General features: G+C 44.4%; 2 protein-coding genes across 3 annotated transcripts in view; both read right to left on the reverse strand.

The window, feature by feature from the left end:
• Positions 1–350: 350 nt before the first annotated feature.
• On the reverse strand, positions 351–7,847 carry LOC108095259 (mediator of RNA polymerase II transcription subunit 29-like; the record flags this gene model as incomplete). The annotated part of the gene is given in 3 exon segments (XM_043207390.1): positions 351–383; positions 4,136–4,160; positions 7,699–7,847. Coding segments are annotated over 3 exon segments (207 nt in total), but the record flags the coding sequence as incomplete, so codon positions are not given.
• The window catches only part of LOC108095320, a 45,556-nt gene continuing 32,248 nt past the window's right edge, over positions 7,745–21,052 (reverse strand). For both annotated transcript variants that reach the window (XM_017196398.2, XM_017196397.2), the window contains exons 2-4: positions 15,637–16,062; positions 14,995–15,315; positions 7,745–10,837 (exon numbers count right to left, since the gene is read on the reverse strand). In XM_017196398.2, coding sequence (XP_017051887.1) covers positions 7,851–10,837; positions 14,995–15,315; positions 15,637–16,062 — 3,734 coding nt within the window. In that variant the 3' untranslated portion in view covers positions 7,745–7,850. The remainder of the gene's footprint in view (positions 10,838–14,994; positions 15,316–15,636; positions 16,063–21,052) is intronic.

Raw genomic sequence — 21,052 nt, forward strand, 5'->3', positions numbered from 1 at the left:
ATAAGGGGTAACATCGTCATTTTTTACGAAAAATTTCAAAATTTCAACTTTTTTGGATGTTTATATCATCGAAATCAGAATTTTATTACGAATTCAACGATGTATGCCACTCCACATTTGGGAGAGTACTTTCTCAGATATTCCAAAAAAACGGAGTTTTTTAAAGCTTTTTTTTGTAGTTTTTGGCAAAAAGAACTTTTTCCATTGTTCCATAGTTCATAAAAACTGATTTGGCAAAGATTAGTTGACAATTCCGGTAGAAAACACTATACTCTATATTTAATAAAATCAATGAAAATTATTACTTTCAGAGGCATGCCACCTAATAGATAACTACAGAATTATGGTTTTCACTTTTTTGTCTTAATTAATATTATAGATTTCTTCATTTATGTTTTATGAACATTTTTTTTCAATTTTAATGATGGGTTTGCTGAAAATTGACCAAAGATCACTATATTTATAGCTGGCATACCTACGAACCAATAGCTCCCTAAGATATGACCTTCTTAAATATAATAAATATTTAATATATATATTTCTACTTTCAGGATTCATCGATCAACGAGGGCAGTTGGAAGAGGAGGTCGGCGATACAATATGCTATAACAACATAATAAACATAAGAAACTAGCAATAAGTTATTAATAAGTAATATTATTTAGAAATCGAATTATTTATTTATTATTATTTTATTATTATTTATTGAAGATAATAAAAACTAACTTATGAAATTTTTAATTGTTTGAATGTAAAATTTGAGCGTGTGGGGGATTTTTTAGGAACATGGCAAACAGATACGCCAGCAAATTTACCTGCAGCAACTTGCAATGAGATATGTTTGCCTGGTATCGCAATTTTTTGCATTTGGTCGAAAACAAGCAAGTTCGGATGAGTATTTACTATAAATTGGATAATTTTTTAATTTTAGACATTAGGCGAACAGAAACCTGAAACAGACGTATTTCTTATTTATTTAACTAATATTTATCAGACGCGACCTTCTACTGATCATGTTCGCTTGGTGTCTGAAATCCAATAATTCAATAGAAAACAACGAGTTCGAAAAGTAATTTTGTTCATTTGGGCAGCCAAATTTGCAAATTCTAAAAACAAAGTACCAGGCGAACAGCAATGCCTAGAGGGTGGCAACAAAATCCGAAATCCAAAATCAGCAGCCCCTTAAGATATGCAACAATTCTCATCTGTGGATGGTATTAAAGATCGTGGTTCAAAACTTGACTATGCTCGATCCACGCAAAATACTGGAATTGTGGGTTGAGCATCACTGATAGTATTGGGTTTGAAACTCGGATAAAATTATAAATTAATTTGATAAATTCCGCCTTCTAGGAACTTCTGTTCGCCTGGTACTTTGTTTTCAGAAATTGCCTTTTTGGCTGTCCAAATGGTCAGTAATACTTTTCGAACTCGTTTTTTCCATTGAATTTAGGGATTTGAGCCATCATCTCCTTTTTAGCCACTCCTTATGAGGATATTCTATAAACCACTCATAATTTTCAATATCGCCCCAAGCCAAGAAAAAACATTTTCTTTAATTTCATTTTCATTTAATAATAACATAAAATCTATAATAAAATATCCTATATTTAAAAGAATATCTCTAAAGTAACATAAAACCTTAATAATAAATAAATCACTCTGCTCGTCCAAGGCGAATAATTGTCTGCTGCTCCTCGATGAATCCCCCCAACGTCGTTTCAGCTGCGCTCGTTGATCGATGGGTAGATGAGTATGAAAAAGAATGGTCAGGAAACTTCCGTTGAGATAATAGGATTTTTCGCCAATTTTGGTAGAAAATCCTATCTTTTTAGTGGTTTTTTGGTTGTAATAAGGCTAAAAAGTGACTTACAGCGGAACCAAACACTGTTTTGAGCACCTTATGACCACAGTTAACGAGCCCAATCACTTTTTGGACGATTCAAAAAAAAATGATTTTTGGCCAATTTTCGCAATTTTCATAAGGGGTAACATCGTCATTTTTTGCGAAAAATGGCAAAATTTCAACTTTTTTGGTTGTTTATACCATCGGATAGGAAATTTTATTGCGAATGCAACGATGTATGCCATTCCACATTTGGAAGAGTACTTCCTTAGATAATGCAAAAAAACTGAGTTTTTTATAGCCATTTTCTGTAGTTTTGGGCAAAAAAAAAACTTTTTCCATTGGTAATTTGTCTGTTATTTGGGCAAGAAACAACTTACAGCCAAACAAAGTATAGTTTTGGAAACTAGAAAAGCCCAACTATTCATGCCACCGAATGCAATTTAATTGTTATTTAACTGATCCTTTAGTTAGTTCATAAAAACTGATTTGGCAAAGATCAGTTGACAATTCCGGTAGAAAACACTATACTCTATATTTAATAAAATCAATGAAAATTATTACTTTCAGAGGCATGCCACCTAATAGATAACTACAGAATTATGGTTTTCACTTTTTTGTCTTAATTAATATTATAGATTCCTTCATTTATGTTTTTTGAACATTTTTTTTCAATTCTAATGATGGGTTTGCTGAAAATTGACCAAAGTTCACTATATTTATAGCTGGCATACCTACTAACCAGTAGCTCCCTAAGATATGACCTTCTTAAATATAATAAATATTTAATACATATATATATATTTCTACTTTCAGGATACATCGATCAACGAGGGCAGTTGGAAGAGGAGGTCGGCGATACAATATGCTATAACAACATAATAAACATAAGAAACCAGCAATAAGTTATTAATAGGTAATATTATTTAGAAATCGAATTATTTATTTATTATTATTATTATTATTATTTATTGAAGATAATAAAAACTAACTTATGAAATTTTTGATTGTTTGAATGAATTTGAGCGTGTGGGGGATTTTTTAGGAACCTGGCAAACAGAAACGCCAGCAAACTTACCTGCAGCAACTTGCAATGAGATATGTTTGCCTGGTATCGCAATTTTTAGCATTTGGTCGAAAACAAGCAAGTTCCGAGGAGTATTTACTATAAATTGGATATTTTTTTAATTTTAGACATCAAGCAAACAGAAACCTGACACAGACCTATTTCTTATTTATTTAACTAATATTTATCAGACGCGACCTTCTACTGATCATGTTCGCTTGGTGTCTGAAATCCAATAATTCAATAGAAAACAACGAGTTCGAAGAGTAATTTTGTTCATTTGGGCAGCCAAATTGGCAAATTCTAAAAACAAAGTACCAGGCGAACAGCAATGCCTAGAAGGTGGCAACAAGATCCGAAATCCAAAATCAGCTGCCCCCTAAGATATGCAACAATTTCCTCTATGGATGGTACTAAGGGTCGTGGTTCAAAACTTGACTATGCTCGATCCACGCAAAATACTGGGATTGTGGGTTGAGCATCACTGATAGTATTGGGTTTGAAACTCGGATAAAATTATAAATTAATTTTATAAATTCCACCTTCTAGAAACTTCTGTTCGCCTGGTACTTTGTTTTCAGAAATTGCCAATTTGGCTGTCCAAATGGTCAGTAATACTTTTCGAACTCGTTTTTTCCATCGAATTTAGGGATTTGAGCCATCAACTCCTTTTTAGCCACTCCTTATGAGGATATTCTATAAACCACTCATAATTTTCAATATAGCCCCAAACCAAGAAAAAACATTTTATTTAATTTCATTTTCATTTAATAATAACATAAAATCTATAATAAAATATCCTATATTTAAAAGAATATCTCTAAAGTAACATAAAACCTTAATAATAAATAAATCACTCTGCTCGTCCAAGACGAATAATTGTCTGCTGCTCCTCGATGAATCCCCCAACGTCGTTTCAGCTGCGCTCGTTGATCGATGGGTAGATGAGTATGGAAAAGAATGGTCAGGAAACTTCCGTTGAGATAATAGGATTTTTGCCAATTTTGGTAGAAAATCCTATCTTTTTAGTGGTTTTTTGGTTGTAATAGGGCCAAAAAGTGACTTACAGCGGAACCAAACACTGTTTTGAGCACCTTATGACCACAGTTAACGAGCCCAATCACTTTTTGGACGATTCAAAAAAAAATGATTTTTGGCCAATTTTCGCAATTTTCATAAGGGGTAACATCGTCATTTTTTGCGAAAAATGGCAAAATTTCAACTTTTTTGGGTGGTTATACCATCGAACTCAGAATTTTATTACGAATTCAACGATGTATGCCACTCCACATTTGGGAAAGTAATTTCTCAGATATTCCAAAAAAACTGAGTTTTTTTATAGCCATTTTCTGTAGTTTTGGGCAAAAAAAAAACTTTTCCCATTGGTAATTTGTCTGTTATTTGGGCAAGAAACAACTTACAGCAAAACAAAGTATATTTTTGGAAACTAGAAAAGCCCAACTATTCATGCCACCGAATGCAATTTAATTGTTATAGGTAATTGATCCTTTAGTTAGTTCATAAAAACTGATTTGGGAAAGATCTGTTGACAATTCCGGTAGAAAACACTATATTTTGAGAGGTTTTTTGGTTGCAATAAGGTCAATTAGTGACTTACAGTGGAACCAAACACTGTTTTGAGCACCTTATGACCACAGTTAACGAAACTTTGCCATGCCCTTCGGACTCCAACTGCCCTCGTTGATCGATTAAAACTGAAAGAGAAATATTAAATATATTTGTCCCAAAAATTGTCGGATTGGCTGACCGATAACAGAGGTACAGACGTATTTTGATTCTGATCCTGATGCTGATCAAGAATATGGGGTCTGAGGTTTCTCCTTCACTGCGTTGCAAACTTCTGACTGAAATTATAATACCCTCTGCAAGGTTATAAAAACAAGAAAGGAAACCGAAGCTTATATACCCTTGCAGTCATCAAATATGACGAACAAAATAAATAAAGGCTGAACAACATCGAAGCATTAAATGACTTTGTCAAAGAGAAAACAATGGTTTCTATAATTTTGTGAACGTTTTATCAACATAAATAAATTAAATAGAAAACACAAACAAAAGCTAGCTTTCCCGCGTTGCTGGGTGAAAATTCCTCCCACTCCGCAAGGACTTTTCCCACCGGTGGTGCTATGTCCATTTGCAACCACCGGAGAGCTGGCGCCGTCGAGCCTGTTCGACGGCGAACAAGTTTGAACCGGCCAGTGGGCGTTGGTGGTGGGTGGTGGCTGAGTGGGGGTGGTAGTGGGTTGAGGGTCGCTGCCGCAGTCGACGGCAACTGCGCTGCCGGCGTCGCATGTGTGAGGTTCGGCTCGCTTGGCTTTGCGTTGCTTTGGCTTTTTCTGCCAGATGCCAATTGAAGTTTCCGCACATGACAATTGGGGCGGCCAGTGGCGCTTGGATTGGTCACTTTCTGGCCGAGTGGTCACGGCGGGGTGGGGCAGCGGGGGGGCGGTGGGCGGCCAATGGGGTCACTTGCGCTTGCCGTCTCTCTCGCACTCGTTTTCTCCCTATTTTCGCTAGAGCAAACGTGAGGGGGCGCCACCTATCGACACCCCTAAAATGTGGGCAACACTTTCCACTCCGCGATCGCTCCCGATTTTTATAGCTGCCTACTTTTGGGCTGCGCCGTAGGTGCCAGATTGCTATAAAAATCGTTCATAATTTATGGGAAATAAAAGTCTCGCTCGCTCGCTTAGTTACAGTTTTTCAATTGTATTTTTATATTTTTGCTTTTTCGTAACACAGACAACTATCATTTAATTATTAATTTTTAAATTTGTTGTTTTTGTTTTCCTTTCGTATTTTCGTTATTGTTACTTTCAAAAAATTACACACATTTGAAAAATATTTTTGGTTTTTGTTTTTTTTTTTTTCGTTTTGTTTTCATTTTTAATTCGCCCGTCCTTGCTATTGCTCTCGGCCAAATGAGACAATGTCCTGGTTTATCTGCTAGTATAAAGTTTCCTTTTGTTTTTATAGCTACAATTAATTTTCTAAGATGTAATGATAGTTTTAGTTTGCTTCGTTTCGTTTCGTGTCGGTTTCCGTTCGCCTCTGCTTTTTACTCTGCTTTTTGTGGAAGAAATTAGTATTGTAAAATGCAACCAAAAATCGTCCAAATAAAACATAACTCGTGTGTGTTTTTTTTTTAATTTTCATGGATTTTGTTTATTCAGTTTTTGCTTTATATATATGTTCTATATATGTGAAACACAATGCATTAAAACCTCAATCTTAAATTTAGTTCATGTCGAATTCCATAAATTATGCACGGTAAACTTCGTCGATAAAAACGGAGGAAATCACCCGTACTAAACTAGTTCAATTAACTGGGATTAACTAATTTAGTAGGGGGATTTCCGGGTGGGTTTTCGGGGAACTCGAAACAAAACAGGGTTTAAACTAATGTCGCGCTTTTGAATTTTGCTCGCAAAAAGGTATTTTCACTACAAAAACAAACAATTAAATATTAATCAAAATTTTGGATCTCAATCTTTTGTTTTAGTTTCAATCAAATAACGAAAATCAACAGCAAAAAAACAATTTATAAAAAATGCACTCTATCGTGTCCTTTCCTCCTTCGTCCTTTTCATTGTCCGTTTTCCAGCTCTCTTTCGTCTTTCGTCTTTTACTTTCTGTCTTTTCTTTTTTTTTTTCCTTTCGATTTTTTGTTAGCAAGAAAACAAATTTCGTTCTCAGTTCTTCAGTCTTCTAAATCTAGTTTTTTGTCGTTTGTTTGTTTGTTTGTTTGTTGTTGTTGTTTCGGTATTTTCTCGTTAATTGCTTTCTTATATTTCACTTGAAGTTTTACGTACAAATTTGCATCTTCGTCTTTTTTTCACTTTGCCTTCTGCCTCAAATTTTATGCATGCTTTTCCTTTTGAGCTTAGACTAAAATTGTTTAAAAAAAATTTGTGTTTTACATTTATATTTATTTATGTACGTAAAAAAATTTGATTATTTTTCGTTTTTTCTTTCATTTAAATTACATTTAATAATAGAATTATGTCTAGGCAAAAAAAATTAGGGAAGGAGAGGAAATAAATCGACGGGAAATCGAATGAAATGAATATGTATTCGGTAATCATAATTAGAATTAGAGTTAGGATTTTTACAAGTGTTCGTCTTTAGTGCTAGGGATCTAGATTTACTAAATAATGTACATCGATGAAAAAAATATTCATTCACTCGCGCCCATATCGATAATATTTGCATATAGAAATGCGTTTAAGTTTAGAGTATAATTTTGCTTATTTTTGTGGCTCGCTGGGAGCAGAATTTTTTTGCGTATTTTTTTTTTTTTTTTTACGTTCACTTTTACGTTCACGTTTAGTTGTAGTAGGTTTCTTCATCATCCATCATCGTTTTATACAAATCCTTGCTTTCACTTAGCCCTAGAAAATACACTGGAAATGTGTGTCCACACAATTACTCTCTAAGCGATTATTTTATTACATTTACGTATGTTTATGCACTAATATATATATGTATGTATATATATATAAATTACAAGCACGAAAAAAAATGTTGGAAAAAAATGTGTGTTGTGTGTGTTTTCGCTTCTCTCTCTCTCTCTCAAAAAAAAAGGGGTTGAATCTTTAAAATTATATTACATAACGGTTATTGCTTTGGTATTAAATGCCTCTGGTCGTGTTTTTTTTTCGTCGCCTGGAAGGAGCTTGGATGGGGGCTTTTTTCAAAAAAGTCGTATTTACAGGGGGCCTGGCTATTCGGTTTCGAATTTGAATCAGTTTCTTTCAGACACCTTTAGAAGATGCGCGACATGATGCGACTGCGACTGGTCTGCTGCTGCTGCGACTGCTGTTGCAACTGCTGCTGCTGCTGCAACTGCTGATGCTGCTGCTGCTGTAGGGGCGGAGGAGGAGGTGGGGCCAGCGGCACGGGAAAGCCGCTGAAAAGTCATGCCTCCTCCTTGAGCGAAATCGGATGGACGCCGGTCAGGCTGGAGGAGGCGTTCGAGTCGTTGTCCCCGCTCACGCTGCCCGGCAGCGAAAGGTTGTGTCCGCCGACGAACTGGGGCGGGTACCCCACCACGCCCATGGGCGACAGCTGCTGCTGCTGCGACTGCTGCTGCTGTTGCTGCTGTACCGCCTGCTGCGCCTGGACCGCCTGCGCCTGCTGGGCGGCGGCCTGGATGTGCTGGGCGGCAGCCTGGGCCGCTTGGGCGGCGGCCACCGCATTGGCGGCTGCGGCCGCCTTGCCCTGGTTCACGACGCACTTGCGCATGTGCTTCTCGAGCGTCGAGGGGACGCTGAAGGGCATGTCGCAGAAGCGGCAGCGGTAGACGTCCTTGCCCGTCCGCCCGTGCGTCTTCATGTGGCGCGTCAGCTTGGAGCTCTGGGCGCAGGCGTAGGAGCACAGCTCGCACTTGTACGGCTTCTCGCCGGTGTGGCTGCGCCGGTGAACGGTGAGATTGGAGCAGTTCTTGAACACCTTGCCGCAGAACTCGCAGGTGTCGTTGCGCTGGCGGCTCTCCTTCTTGAGCAGCGGCCCCTGGATCAGCGAGTTGGCCCCGCCCAGGCCGAGCGGCTTCAGCTTGAGGTTCTCGAAGAGCGCCTCGTTGCGGTGGAGGGCCTGCGACATGCCCCACCAGTCGCCGCCGTCCATCTTCATGCGCTTGCTCAGCTCGAAGGGATTGGGGAAGGGGTTGAACAGCGGCACCTGCGAGGGCGCCCCGCCGTCCTGCGGCTGCTGGAACATGTTGCAGTTCTTCGCGAACTCATCGCGCAGCCGCAACGCCGCCACCGGCAGTCCGTTCAGCTTGTCGCTCAGCGGAGCTCCGCCGGCGCCGCCGCGATTGTTGTTGTCCGCCGCTGCTGCTGCGGCGGCGGCTGCTGCTGCGGCGGCCGCCTCCTTGCGGCCGGACTCCTGCAGCGCCTGCTTGTAGGCCTCGCTGTACTGGGCGATGTTCGAGAGGCCGAACTTGTCCATCAGCTCGCCCACCAGCGAGGTGGCCCCGGAGCTGGTCGTCTTGGGACTCTGGCTCTTGCCATCGATGCGGTTGCTCACGCTGAGGTCCTCCGCCTTGTAGTCGAGCTCCTCGCACTCCTCCAGTTCGTCCTCGTCCTCGTCCTCGCCATCCAGATCGCCGTCGCCGTCGCCATCGGGATCGTTGTCGTTGTCCCCGTCGCCGAGCTCCTCCTCGGACTCATCGGGATTGGGGTCCTCGTCGTTGTCCGCCTCGTTCGTCTCGAGCGAATCGGCATTGCTGCCGTCGTCCTGGTTGTCCTGGTTGTCGTCCTGGTTGTCCGCCGGACTGCGGTGCACCCGCATGTGCTTCATCAGCTTCTGGATGTGCGAGCACTCGAAGTCGCAGGCGGTGCACTTGTACGGCTTCTCGCCGGTGTGCGTCCGCTGGTGGATGATCAGGTTGTTCTCGAACCGGAACTTCTTGTCGCAGTAGCTGCACGCGAAGCAGCTGGCAACGGGGTCCTGCAGGCCCACCCCCACCCCATCGCCCGTCTTCGAGGGCGGCGTGCTCGCCGAGCGCGGAGTGCTGGCCAGGATCAGACTCAAGCTGCCGTTCTCCGAGCTGCCGTCGCCCATCTTCTCGGGCGGAGTCAGGGAGTGCGGTCGCGGGATGTTGGCCAACTGCTGCTGCTGCTGCTGTTGCTGCTGCTGCTGCTGGAGTTGCTGCTGCTGCTGCTGCTGCTGCGAGGGCGAGGGGCTCGCGAAGTGCGGCGATTGCTTCTGTCGGGGACTCGGCGAGCTCGAGTTAACAGTGCTGCCAGCTCCAGGGCTTGTTGTGCCCGCAAGCTGACGCAATCGCTGCGAGTAAAAATCCATCTGCTGCGGCTCGAGTTTCAGGGAGCTGCCGCCCACCAAGCCGGTGGTGATCTGCTGCTGCTGCTGCTGCTGCGCACCCTGCAGTTGCTGCTGCTGCGCCGTCTGCTGCACGGATTGCTGCTGCTGTTGCACGGACTGCTGCTGCTGCTGCTGCACGGATTGCTGCACCGACTGCTGCACGGACTGCTGCTGCTGGGAGCTGAGCGATGGCGGCGGCAGGGCGGCCGGGGGCACCGATCCCCGCTGGCTGCCGCTGCTGCTGGAGGAGGGGGGACGCGGCTCGCCGGAACCGCCGGGCACTCCGACCACCTGGCCGTTGGCATTGAACTGCGCCTGGGCGGCGGCGGCGGCGGCGGCGAGGTTGAACCCGTGGTGGCGGAACTGCTCGCTCACCAGCTGCTCCATGCGGTAGTGGTCGGCGGGCGAGGGGCGTCCAAAGAGAGGCGCCACCGTAGGAACTACGTTGCCGGCCTGCGCCAAGGCGGGCGGCAGTGGCATGCGGAGCAGCTGGAAGGGATTGGCGTGCATCGCCTCCGGCGGCGGCAGCAGCGGATGGTGGCGCATTCCGGCGGCCATCGCCGACGCCAGGTTCTCCCTCTGCTGCTGCTGCACGCGTTGCTGCTGCTGCTGTTGCAGTTGCAACTGTTGTTGCTGCTGCGGCGAGCCAATGCTGCTGGAGTTGCTCAGGCTGCCGCCGCTGGTGTTCACCAGCGAATTGGAGCAGGCGGACCCGACCGAGGTGGACAGAATGCCGGATCCCGCTGCCGCCGGACTGCTGCGCTTTCCCGCCGACGACGTCGCCGCCGCGGAGGAGGCGTTCGGACTGACCGCCGGCTGGGGACTGGCCATGCCGGAGAGGGAGCCGGAGGCGGAACCGGATCCGGAAATGGAAGCGGAGGCGGAGGCGGCGGCTGCAGCGGCGGCCAAGGCGAGGGCGCTGCTGTTCAGGGCGGCGGGCGTGGCCACCGTCAGAGTGGCGCCTCCGCCACCAGGACTCTCCACGTAGATCTTCACGCCGTGCGAGTGCTGCACGTGCTGGATGAGTCGCCAGGCGGAGGTGTAGCGCGTCTTGCACGTGGAGCATGTGTAGTTGCTGGGTTCTGCAAAAAAAAGAGACAAGAAATCATAGTAAGCAAAGTGTGAAAAATAAGAAAATCTTATAAATCCCTTAAATAAAATCCCTCATATAATAAGGTTAACTATTAACCCATTAAGTGCTCTCCCTTTAAGCAGATTTACTGCACAGGTATTACAGGTATGCTGTTGCAGTTTAAGCCTTAAATTGCATTACCCGCTTAGATAGAATTCCGGCCGCGTGAATTCAGGTTGCCTGGCAATTTCGTTATTAATTATTAATGAGCATTTTGCGGAGGGGTTCGCCGGCGCGGATCCTCTCGCCTAGGCAGCATTTATTTATTTATTGATTTTGCAGCGCGGTTGGCATGCCAAAATGCGCCGGGACACGCATGAAGCTCCGTGTAGCGGAGATTGCCAATAAAGCGAAGGATATTGCCCCGATGCATGGCCAAAACACCCAAACCCAAACCCAAATACAAACTCAAACACCAACACACATGTGTGTCCGCTTTAGTTTGTTGCGGTTCTGTCGCGACATTTGTTAATTTGCCGTGGCGGAAGTGGCGGTCCTAAAACCACCCACCGAATGTCCTGCGCCGAATGACCTGCGACACATGTGCCGCCGCCCCGCGCAACAGATGTAAAATTGGAAAATTTATGAAAAATGTGCAAAGAAGACACACTTCTCCCGCTTAACCAATTTATTCTATTTTTTTTTGCGTCGCTACTAAAAAAGGACATTTTCTAATAAATAAAAATGGAAAGCCAAAACGAAGGCGAAGGCGAAGGCCAGCCACATGTCGCCACCGAGGACAACAAGGTGTTAATGCCCCGAGAAACTACTACTTCTGAACCGAAGGGAGAACTACCCCTGCGATGCGATGCGATGAGGACGTCCTCTGCATTTAAATGACGCCTTTAAAAACGCACGAAATGAAAATTTCCGAAAATTATCCATAAAAGTGAATGGAAATGGAAGTAGCAGTGGCAGTGGAGAGGCACGAGACAGGACACGCATTCCCCACACTTTTCCTTTCCTTTCCTTTCCGTTTTTTAGTTTTCGTTTTTTTTTTTTGTATTTTTTATGGCAATCTGCAGCAAACTGGAAACCGAAACAGCTTCCTGGCGGCGCTGTCATAGGTGATTCGTGTTGAACACGATTTCATCGCGACCCTTTGGCAGCGGGGTTCTCGGATCCCGATCCCGATCCCGAGATCAGGGATCGCTGGCCCGCATGCCACAGGAAATGCAAATGAATCTGACAGATAATACGTTTTCAATGCCTCGGTGCCTCATCCCCCCGCGGAAAACACAAGGAGCAACCCCTTCGAATCCTTGAAGCCTGGCGGAAAGGGTTGTGCGAGCGAGCGACACAAAAAAAGAGGTAAAAGTTGTCGAAAAACATCGGGCATTATTTGTCTGATCCTTGATCGCAGCTCGCGATGCGCACGCGCTTCAAAACAATTATTTAGATAGAAAAAAACGAGGAGACGAACGGATAAAACACAAAAGGCGCGGGCTTGGCACGTTCTGATTTCAGCCAGCTGCCACTGAATGCGGGAAGATCCGGCACGGAAAATAAATTTAAATATTATTCACTAGCAAAAAAAAAATGGGTTAAAAAGGAAAATCCCTATTAGCGTGAGGAATATTCATAACAAAAATATATTCATGTCATGTACGAAGTTTTCGATTTCATCAGCTGCAGTTTCAAAAGCAAAAAATCTATTTCAATATTATTTGTTTTACCCGAAATACAGTTCTCCTAAAACTGTTTACTTTAATTGTTTATATTATTACTATTAAGCTTCAAGAGTTTCCCTTAAAGGTTTTGAAATTCATAAATCTGATACAAAGGCATCTCTGAGTTTCTCCCTCTGCACTTCGCAAAGACAAAGAGCGGATGTACTGCCACCGGAAGTGGCAAATTGACCGCCAGGAAGTGCAGTCGGCGCACGGTGCGTATGAGCGATGCCAGCGGGTGGCGAAAGTGAAGGGTTGTGCGCGTAATGGGATAATTGTTGCAGCTTCGCCAACTGTCAGCATCCCATTCCGACTCGGATTCCCTGCTTGGTGCTCTGCTCTGTTCTGTCTGTATCCTTTTCCGGCTCTTTCTACACAAAGGACACCGGGAGGCATCATCTAATCCTCCGCAGGACGTGGAGTTGCATGAGCCGAGGGCATTAGCCATTGATTTCGACCATTCGACCATTCCGTTTCGAGTGGAAAGGAGTTTCTTTTTTACTTCTCGTGCTTTTTTTGTTGGCTTACTGCCAGCATGAGTCAATAATTGCGGTCTGAGCCGTAACCCCCCCGCCGCCCACCTGATCCGTGACCCTTAACCCTTAACCCATAAACCTTAACCCTTAACCCATAACCCATAGCACATAACCCTTCGCCCGGCTGATGGCTGATGGGGTTTCACTGTCGCTGCGGTCGCGACACGCTGAGCCTCGAAATTGATAATTAACACGGCTGCGCTGACAGGTGAAAAGTCCTGTGGCAAGGACATGTTGCATTTACATTTTTGCAACAGATATCCATTTTGTTGACAGTTGTTTCGGGCTTTCTTTTATTCAGCTCGCTACTCTGGCTGGCTGGTTGGCTGACTGGCTTTTGGCTGCCTGGCTGGCTGGTTGCCATGGCGTATTTATAATTACCAAATGGCCAACAATGGCCCCAAAAGGAAGGAGTTAGGTTGGACAGCCGCCGAAGTAAAGTACATTCCAGAAAAAAACAAACAAAAAACAAGAGCGGGGAAAAAAGCAGAACAATGCGTAATTAACGCAGCTCTCAGCGATGTATCTGTATCTGTATCTGCGAATGTATCTGTATCCGTATCTGTATCTGTGGCCGTATCTGTATCTCCTCCATCCGTATCCTGTGTATCTGCGACTTGTCAGTTGGCATTGTCAGAGTCAAACAACTTTTTTGCCGTATTGTCAGTGACTTTTGTTGTTCGCCGTTCGTGTCAAAAGCGCAAAAGTTCAAGGGTTAAATGGCGTATGTGTAGCTTGTATCTCCCCTTTGTATTGTACACGTATCCGTATCTCCGTATCTGTATCTATAAATGCTGCATCCCGACATCAATCCCGATTTTTTAAGGCCAATTTGATGTTGCGAGTCAATCGCTTTTCGCCTGACACGCGACCTTCGCGATGGTTTTGTGTTTTTCTACCTATGCGTTGACCTCTCCAAAAAAAAAAAACAACAACGAGCACCTCTCATCTAAATTCGAGTTCAAGTTAGGGGAATTCTTTGGGTTATTTTACAGGGCTTTTGCCCATTCCAAATTCCAAATAGCGTTTGTTGTTGGTCCGGCCTTTGTGCGTGTGTCAAGTCCAGTGCGATGTCCTTTGTCCAGTCAAGTGGCCTTTCACCCCCTTTGGCATTCCTTAGCTGTTTTTGAGGCATTCAAATTACCCTCGAGGGCAGCTCCAGAGCTTCCAGAGCTGTTTCGCAGCTTCGCAGCCTCATTGTCCTGCCTGCCTGCCTGTCCGGTTACCCTTAACCGTTGGTTGCCATAGTCCTGCCAAACCCCCTTCCCCTTTTCCTACTCCTCTCTTTTCTGCTGCTTTGTTTTTGTGCTGCTGTCTTTGGCTTTTCATCATCATTTGCATTGAAATGTCAAAGTCAAAGGCCAGAGAGCCGGGGCTTCGATTGTCGCGCTGTCCGAGTGTCCTTTTCGTCCTGCTGGAACTGCCACTGCCACTGCCACTCTGGCACTGCAGTTTATCAGCATTGAGAGCTGCGCTTTGAAGTCCAACGTCCGTGGTCCGCAGTCCACAGCAATTCGCAGTTCGCCAGTCCGTCAGTCCGACAGTCCGTCATCCTCCTCCAACAACAACAACAAGAACAAGCCCGCAGTGTCCGCGCTTTTTTCCCCCGCATTATTATTTTTATGTGTACTTTTTTCTTAGCCCGAAACGCAAACGCAAACCCAAACCCAAAACGAAACCGAAACGCAAACCCCCTTGGGTTTTTGATTTTTTTTTTTTTTTTTGTTTTTTGGATTTAATGCAGCTGCAGCTTATCGCCGAGGCCCGCGGCCCGATCATCACATCAAACACATTTTTTATTCAACGCTGCTTTGGAGGGAATTTTAATTTTGCCACCCAAATATGCGACGTGCTATTTCGCCAGGACAATGGGAGGGGGGTGATGGAGAGAAAGGACTCACCTGTGTGGACTGTGTTGGCCTCGGCATCGACCAGCTCCATCTTTGGCCGCTTGGCCAGCGACCGCTCCTCCTCCTCCTCATCATCGTTATCGTTCTCGTTCATGTGCTCGTTATCCTGCTGGTGGTGGCTGGCCACCTCCTCCTCGAAGGGCTCCTGCTTGACCTTGGCCTGCTGCTGATCCCGCCGATCCTGCTCCTCCAGCTCGCAGCTGCTGTCGCCGGACGACTGGCGCTCGATGGCCGCCGGACTGGCGGGGCCGTCGTTCGAGTCGAGGGTGGTGGCACCCGTCTCGCTGTCCTTCGGCGTGGTATTGTCGTTTTCTGAAGGGAGGGGGAAAAGTAGAGGGATTCAGGATATTAGTACTATTATTAGTATTTAGTATTAATTAGAATTACTTCTTCTAAATTTAAAACTTTTTAATTGATAATAATTTCATTAATCATATTAATTCGATATACAATTTAAAGTCTCTGTCCTAAATATTTGTATTTATTGATTTAGAGACAATCAAATTTGGAGAGCTGTTTATGCATATTTAAATAACATTCAAGAAGTTTCAAGGATATCATTTACTTTTGCATTTATTATCCAAGATCTATCAGTATCTAATTTAATATTTTAAATTATTTTTCAGCACTCACCATCTACTAAACGCTTCGGCGTGCTGCTGGCTCCATCGGCCAGGAGGTCCGCCGGACTCGGTGGTGGTGTGTGTATCCGCGATCCGCTGGCCGTGCTGCTGGCCGCCGCCGCCGCTGCTGCCGCCGCTGCTGCTGCTGCTGCTGCCGCGACCGCCGCTGCCGCCGAAGCAGGAGCGGACTTGCGACCGGAAATGGGGGCGGAGATCGAGGGGCGGCGGTTGACGAGGCTGAGCGGACGACCCTCCTCGGCGTCGCGGTCCATCTGCGGATTCTGGGTGGCGCACTGGCCGTAGTTCTCCTTGTTGCACTGCTGCACCTTGTGCTGGATAAACTTGACGATGTCCGAGAGGGCGAACGCCTTCTGGCAGGCGCCGCACGTGAGGATGTCCTGCGTGGCCACGGCATCGTTCTCTGTGGAGTCGGAATCTGCAAAAGTAAATCAATGGGAGGCCTTTAGTCTTTTCAGTTCATAAATAAGTTCTCAGTTCAGTTCCACAGCAGTTATTTAATGTGTGTGTGGGTGTGTTGTTTATGGTGTGTGCTTGGTATTTCGGTGGCTTCATTAATTGTTCCCAGTGTAAGTGAAAATCCCCGTATTTACATATGGCCAGATAAGCAAATATGCTCACCACGCCGCGAATGCCAATCTCCGTGCACTTTAATTTATTTGCCAAATGCCGGGCTACAACAATAAAAAAAAACCCAACAACCGCCCCCTTTAGCGCCCACCCATTATATTTGCATATATGGGTGTGTGTGGGTGTGGGTGTGTTGGTCTGTTGGTGTGAGAGGACGAAACGAGAACCAAAACGAGGACCAAAACGAGGTTTCGGCGGTGGTGGATTGATTGTGTGCATGACCATAAATTCCAGTAGCTCCGCAATTAATTCGGCTGCTGCTCTCCGCCTTTTGCCGCAAATATACATCTATGCACATATAGAATCTGCGGTTGTCATGGCTTATCTGGCCCAGAAATTAGCAACACCAGTGAGATATATTTATACATATATAGGAGTATTCACAGGGCGATGGCAACTGGAGCAGGCAGGCAGGCGAACTTAAGCGCCCCGAAGGCAGTTAAACTTTTGTTTTCGATTCCATCGACAGGACTTGATTGACCAGAATGGCTTGGGATGGAGGCAAAAAACAGGGAACAGGGAGTCCTTCGCCTCGGGACACTCGGGGGAAAAAGTTGAAATCGAAAATGCACAAGTTTTTTTTTTCGGTCAAGCGAAACTTTCTTTGTATTTATTTATTTTGCATTCCTCCTTTAACTATAATCACAATCCGTAATACTCTTACAATACCAAATATTAAAGATTTATATTCACCAGTCTCCTTATCACTTGTACTATTTATCCACCATGTATTTCCTTGTTTTTTTACTCATCAATTGACTGACTTTAATCGAGGACATCATCCTCAATTACAGGACATCCCCGCCCCATTTGGCACACAGTTGTCAATTAGGAAATAGATCTATGAATTATTGACTCCCTGTCGCTTTGCCACTTGCCTTCTATATTCCATTTTTTATGTCCGATCCGGGGGCAGTTCGAGCAATTTGCGGTTAGCCCGGGTCCAAACAATAACTAATGCGCCCTAAGCGGGGATATTCGGTCCGCCCTTCCAATTGTCCTGCCAGAAGCTACGTTGCCGCTTGCTTCTTTATCAATTGATTGTCCTGCGAGGGGGTGACGCTGACACACACATATGTGATGTCGCCTGTAATTTCTGCTGATTGCCCGGGCGGGCTACGCTCAATTTTCGCTTTTATTTTTTATACGCTACTTTTCCACCCAAAAAAAAGGAAAAACTAAAGGAAAAAGAATATGTTTTTCCCTGCACCCCTGAGTTGACCTTTTTCGGTCATTTTCCAGCTGATTATTAGTCTGCTTATTGATTGGCCGGCCTGCAATTGGCCAGGCTCGAAAGCAGGTAGATATTCGGCTTAAAGGTGAGCTGTTCCTGCTGTTAACCTGCTGTTGCCTTCTTCTCTTTGTTTGGTTTAAAGGGGCGTGGTCGAGCAGAGGGAAATGGCCGAGGGCGTTGCCCGATGATATTTGCCTAAGCGATTATATTAGATGTTTGCTCACAGATTAGCGCGCAAAGACACAGACTGCAAGTTACGATTGTTTGGTGAAAAGGAAAACTTATTGACAGCATGCACAATATTGCGCCAGCTGAAGAGGGTTAATATTTTCGGGAGGGAGTAATAGTAGCAAATAGTGACAAAAAAAAAGGAAAGCAAGGAAGAAAGGTGAAAGGGTGTGAAGCTGTCAAAAGTGTCAGTCCGCCTGACAAGTGTCAACAGAGTGCTTGCCAAATAGATTTCATAAAAGTGCCAGCTTACCGAGACCGAGAAGTCATAAATTGCATTAACCCTTTCCCCCAAAGACCAAATCGAATGCGATTTGAGCAGATCAAACAGTCAATATACCTCGGCCATAAATTTCGGGATTGCTGCGTTGGCTATTCATTGACCAAATCAGAATCAGAATCAGAATCAATTCAATCTCTTTTTGCCAAAGGAAGTCTTTAATTTGTACTACTTTGCAAAGGACAAACGGCGTCCAATTAACGCATAATTTGCCATGCATTTCTGATCTCTCTCGATAAAGTGCTACATTTCCGTAATTCCTGCCCAAAGGAATCAGAATTTATTAGCTGGCGTGATGTCATTGGCATCTTTACCCTCTTGCATACCATATATGCGTAATTAATTCAGCCGCCTCTTCCCCCGGCGAAGGAAATAAATTGAAGTGCGTCGATTTGTTAGCCGCGCAGCTTAAGCCAAATATTTACGAGCTGCTACTGTGGCCCAAAGCACTCCTGGCCATTTAATGCAAGCCTGCGGCCATTAATATATATCCATCCCCATTCGTACAATCGGGGGGAGGGGGGTTAGCCGGCCCAAGTGGGACAATTAAGAATTAACATATTAATAGAAGTTTTGCGCGCGCGAATTATCAGGACAACAAAATATGAAATTCGTTCGGCTCCTTGTATTTTTGTTATTTATAACGTTCTCGTGTTATTGACTACCGAGGGTTGGGGGCGGACGGGGGGCGTGGCAGGCCGAAAACAATACGTTGATTGTGCTAATTTATGCCCCCATCCCGGCAGGAGCACACACACATACACACACACACACATACGTGTGCGCATGGAGTCGAAGGATTCGAGGGATTCGGTTTTATGGCCCAAAGGTTATGGGTGGCTGCTCTATCTGTGGGGATGCCATAAAAACCAGGCAGAGAGCGCCACATGGTCGTCCTCGTCGGCTGTTTTTAGGTGCTCGCCTTCGCAGGACGCAGGACCCCGATGAAAAATGGCGTCAGCCGAAAAACTGGACCAACTTTTGGAGGGGAAACGAGGGCAAATAGGAAAACTTAATTCCCTTTAAGTTTGCCTTTGAACTGGATTTTATTTTGAGGAAAAACTAAAGTAAGAAACAAAATATGATTTGCAATAAATATTTATTGGGTTAATTCAACTTAATACTACCACCCAATCACTTTCCCTTCAATATGGCCACAAAATATTGAAAACTAAAGACAGCCGTCCAATTAAATGACTCCAAGTGCTCCACTTCGTTGACGGGTGGTTAAATAAAAAAATAAAAAAAAACAACGCAGAGTTAATAACAACGAACGCCCCGAAAAATGCTGAGTAAATATTTAAAGAGCGTTTTTTTCTGCTCTGTTTTGTTTTTGGACTTGTAGTATTGTTTTTTGGCCAACTCATTTAAAAGTTTAAGAGAAGCAACAACAAAAAAGGGTTAAGCAAATTCGAAATTCTTTTTGTGGCAGGCGATAACATTCGGCGGGGGCGTAGTAATAGTATATATCCACATATATACTTGCTGTGTCCAACAGGCTGTCTTTTTTTCTTCGGTTTTTTGTTTTTTAGTTGACAGTGACAAAGCGACGTCAGCAGCTGAAAAACTCAAAATCAACTGGAGTCGAGCGGCCCCCGACTTAATTTGTTTAAACAAATTACGTGTGGATAACACAGCGATACGGATACATAAAAAAGGTGTTTAGCAGCTGAAACTATAACAAACAGAGCGGTGTATGTATATATATATATTTTGTAGTGTATATAGTATATAGTACCGCCTGGAATCACAATGATTTCTGTTGTGCGGGGGCGCAATAATATCGAAGCCCCGAAGCCTTATCACCTGGGTCGCCTTCGCAAAGTGTTTTAGCATACAAAATTTGGTTTTATTTGCCTACTGTCCCCCAATAGACCTCGTTTTCCCTGCTCCGCTTTTTTTTTATATTTTTTTTTGGGGGGAGTGCGGGTGGTGGTTTGGGAAAAAGCGGGGAAAGAGGAAAGTGAGGAAGGAGAAGAAGCGGTTAGCCAAAAGCTAGCGTTGACTGCTGATAACACCCGCATATGGCGGCAAGGTAAGCGACTGGATATCTGGACAAACAAATGAGCAAACAAATGGAACCCCGAACACTGAACACTGAATACTGGAATACTGGAGACCGGAGACCGGAGACCCGTAGACCCGCCGCCAGGTTGAGTGAATGAGCCATATGCAAATATGGTCGCGGCCTGGAATCGGGCATTAACATATAGTCCACGTGTGCGTCGGTCTGTGTGTTAAAGCTGGACACACATGGCGACTGATAAGCCAAAGGAAATGGGCACAAGGCACGAGTTTAACAAAAAGCACAAATAAAACAAGAAGAGCATTCCACCGAAGGGGTATCAAAATATAAAGCAATTAATATCTAAACTTAATTATCTCCCTTAAATAAAATGCTATGCTAAGCTTTTTCCTTGAATTCTATCTAAAGAAAGCAAATCAGTTAAGACACTACAAATATTTATACTTTAAAAACTGACATTCGATAAAATAAATTGAAACTTATATTAATATTAATCCCCCCATATTACTTTCGTGAGTGCAACTGTACTTCCGGTTGGCTGAAATCCAATTGGCCTTTTGAAGTCGAGCGATGTTTGCACATCCGTTTGTAATCGAAATGTAAGTCTAAGGTGGACCGAAGGCAAAGGAGACCCGCTCTATTTGCCCAGCGCCAATGAAATGTTCCCATTGTTTTTCCCCGCTCACTGCGACTTCTTCTTATTTTGATAAGACGTATGTGGCTGTGGCCTGTAAGTTTTACTTTTCATTTTCAGGTCGTTGTGTTTTTTCTTCCCTGCTCTTTTTTTTTTTTGTTTTTGTTTTTTGTCGCTAAAATATTTGTTTTTGTATTTGCATTGTGAGCAAGGTGCAGAGAGGCGATATAGAGAAGTTTGTTTTATTTCCCGAAAGTCAACGACAGCCGCGGCGGACATATGTAAATAAAGCTGCGATCCATATATGTTAGGTAGGTAAGTAGGTTGGCCCCCGCCCCCTCTCTGTACTCCCAACCCTCAGCATTTATGTGTGTGG

This window comes from Drosophila ficusphila, unplaced genomic scaffold, assembly GCF_018152265.1.
Source record: "Drosophila ficusphila isolate 14025-0441.05 unplaced genomic scaffold, ASM1815226v1 contig_198, whole genome shotgun sequence".
Classification (NCBI taxonomy): Eukaryota; Metazoa; Arthropoda; class Insecta; order Diptera; family Drosophilidae; genus Drosophila; species Drosophila ficusphila.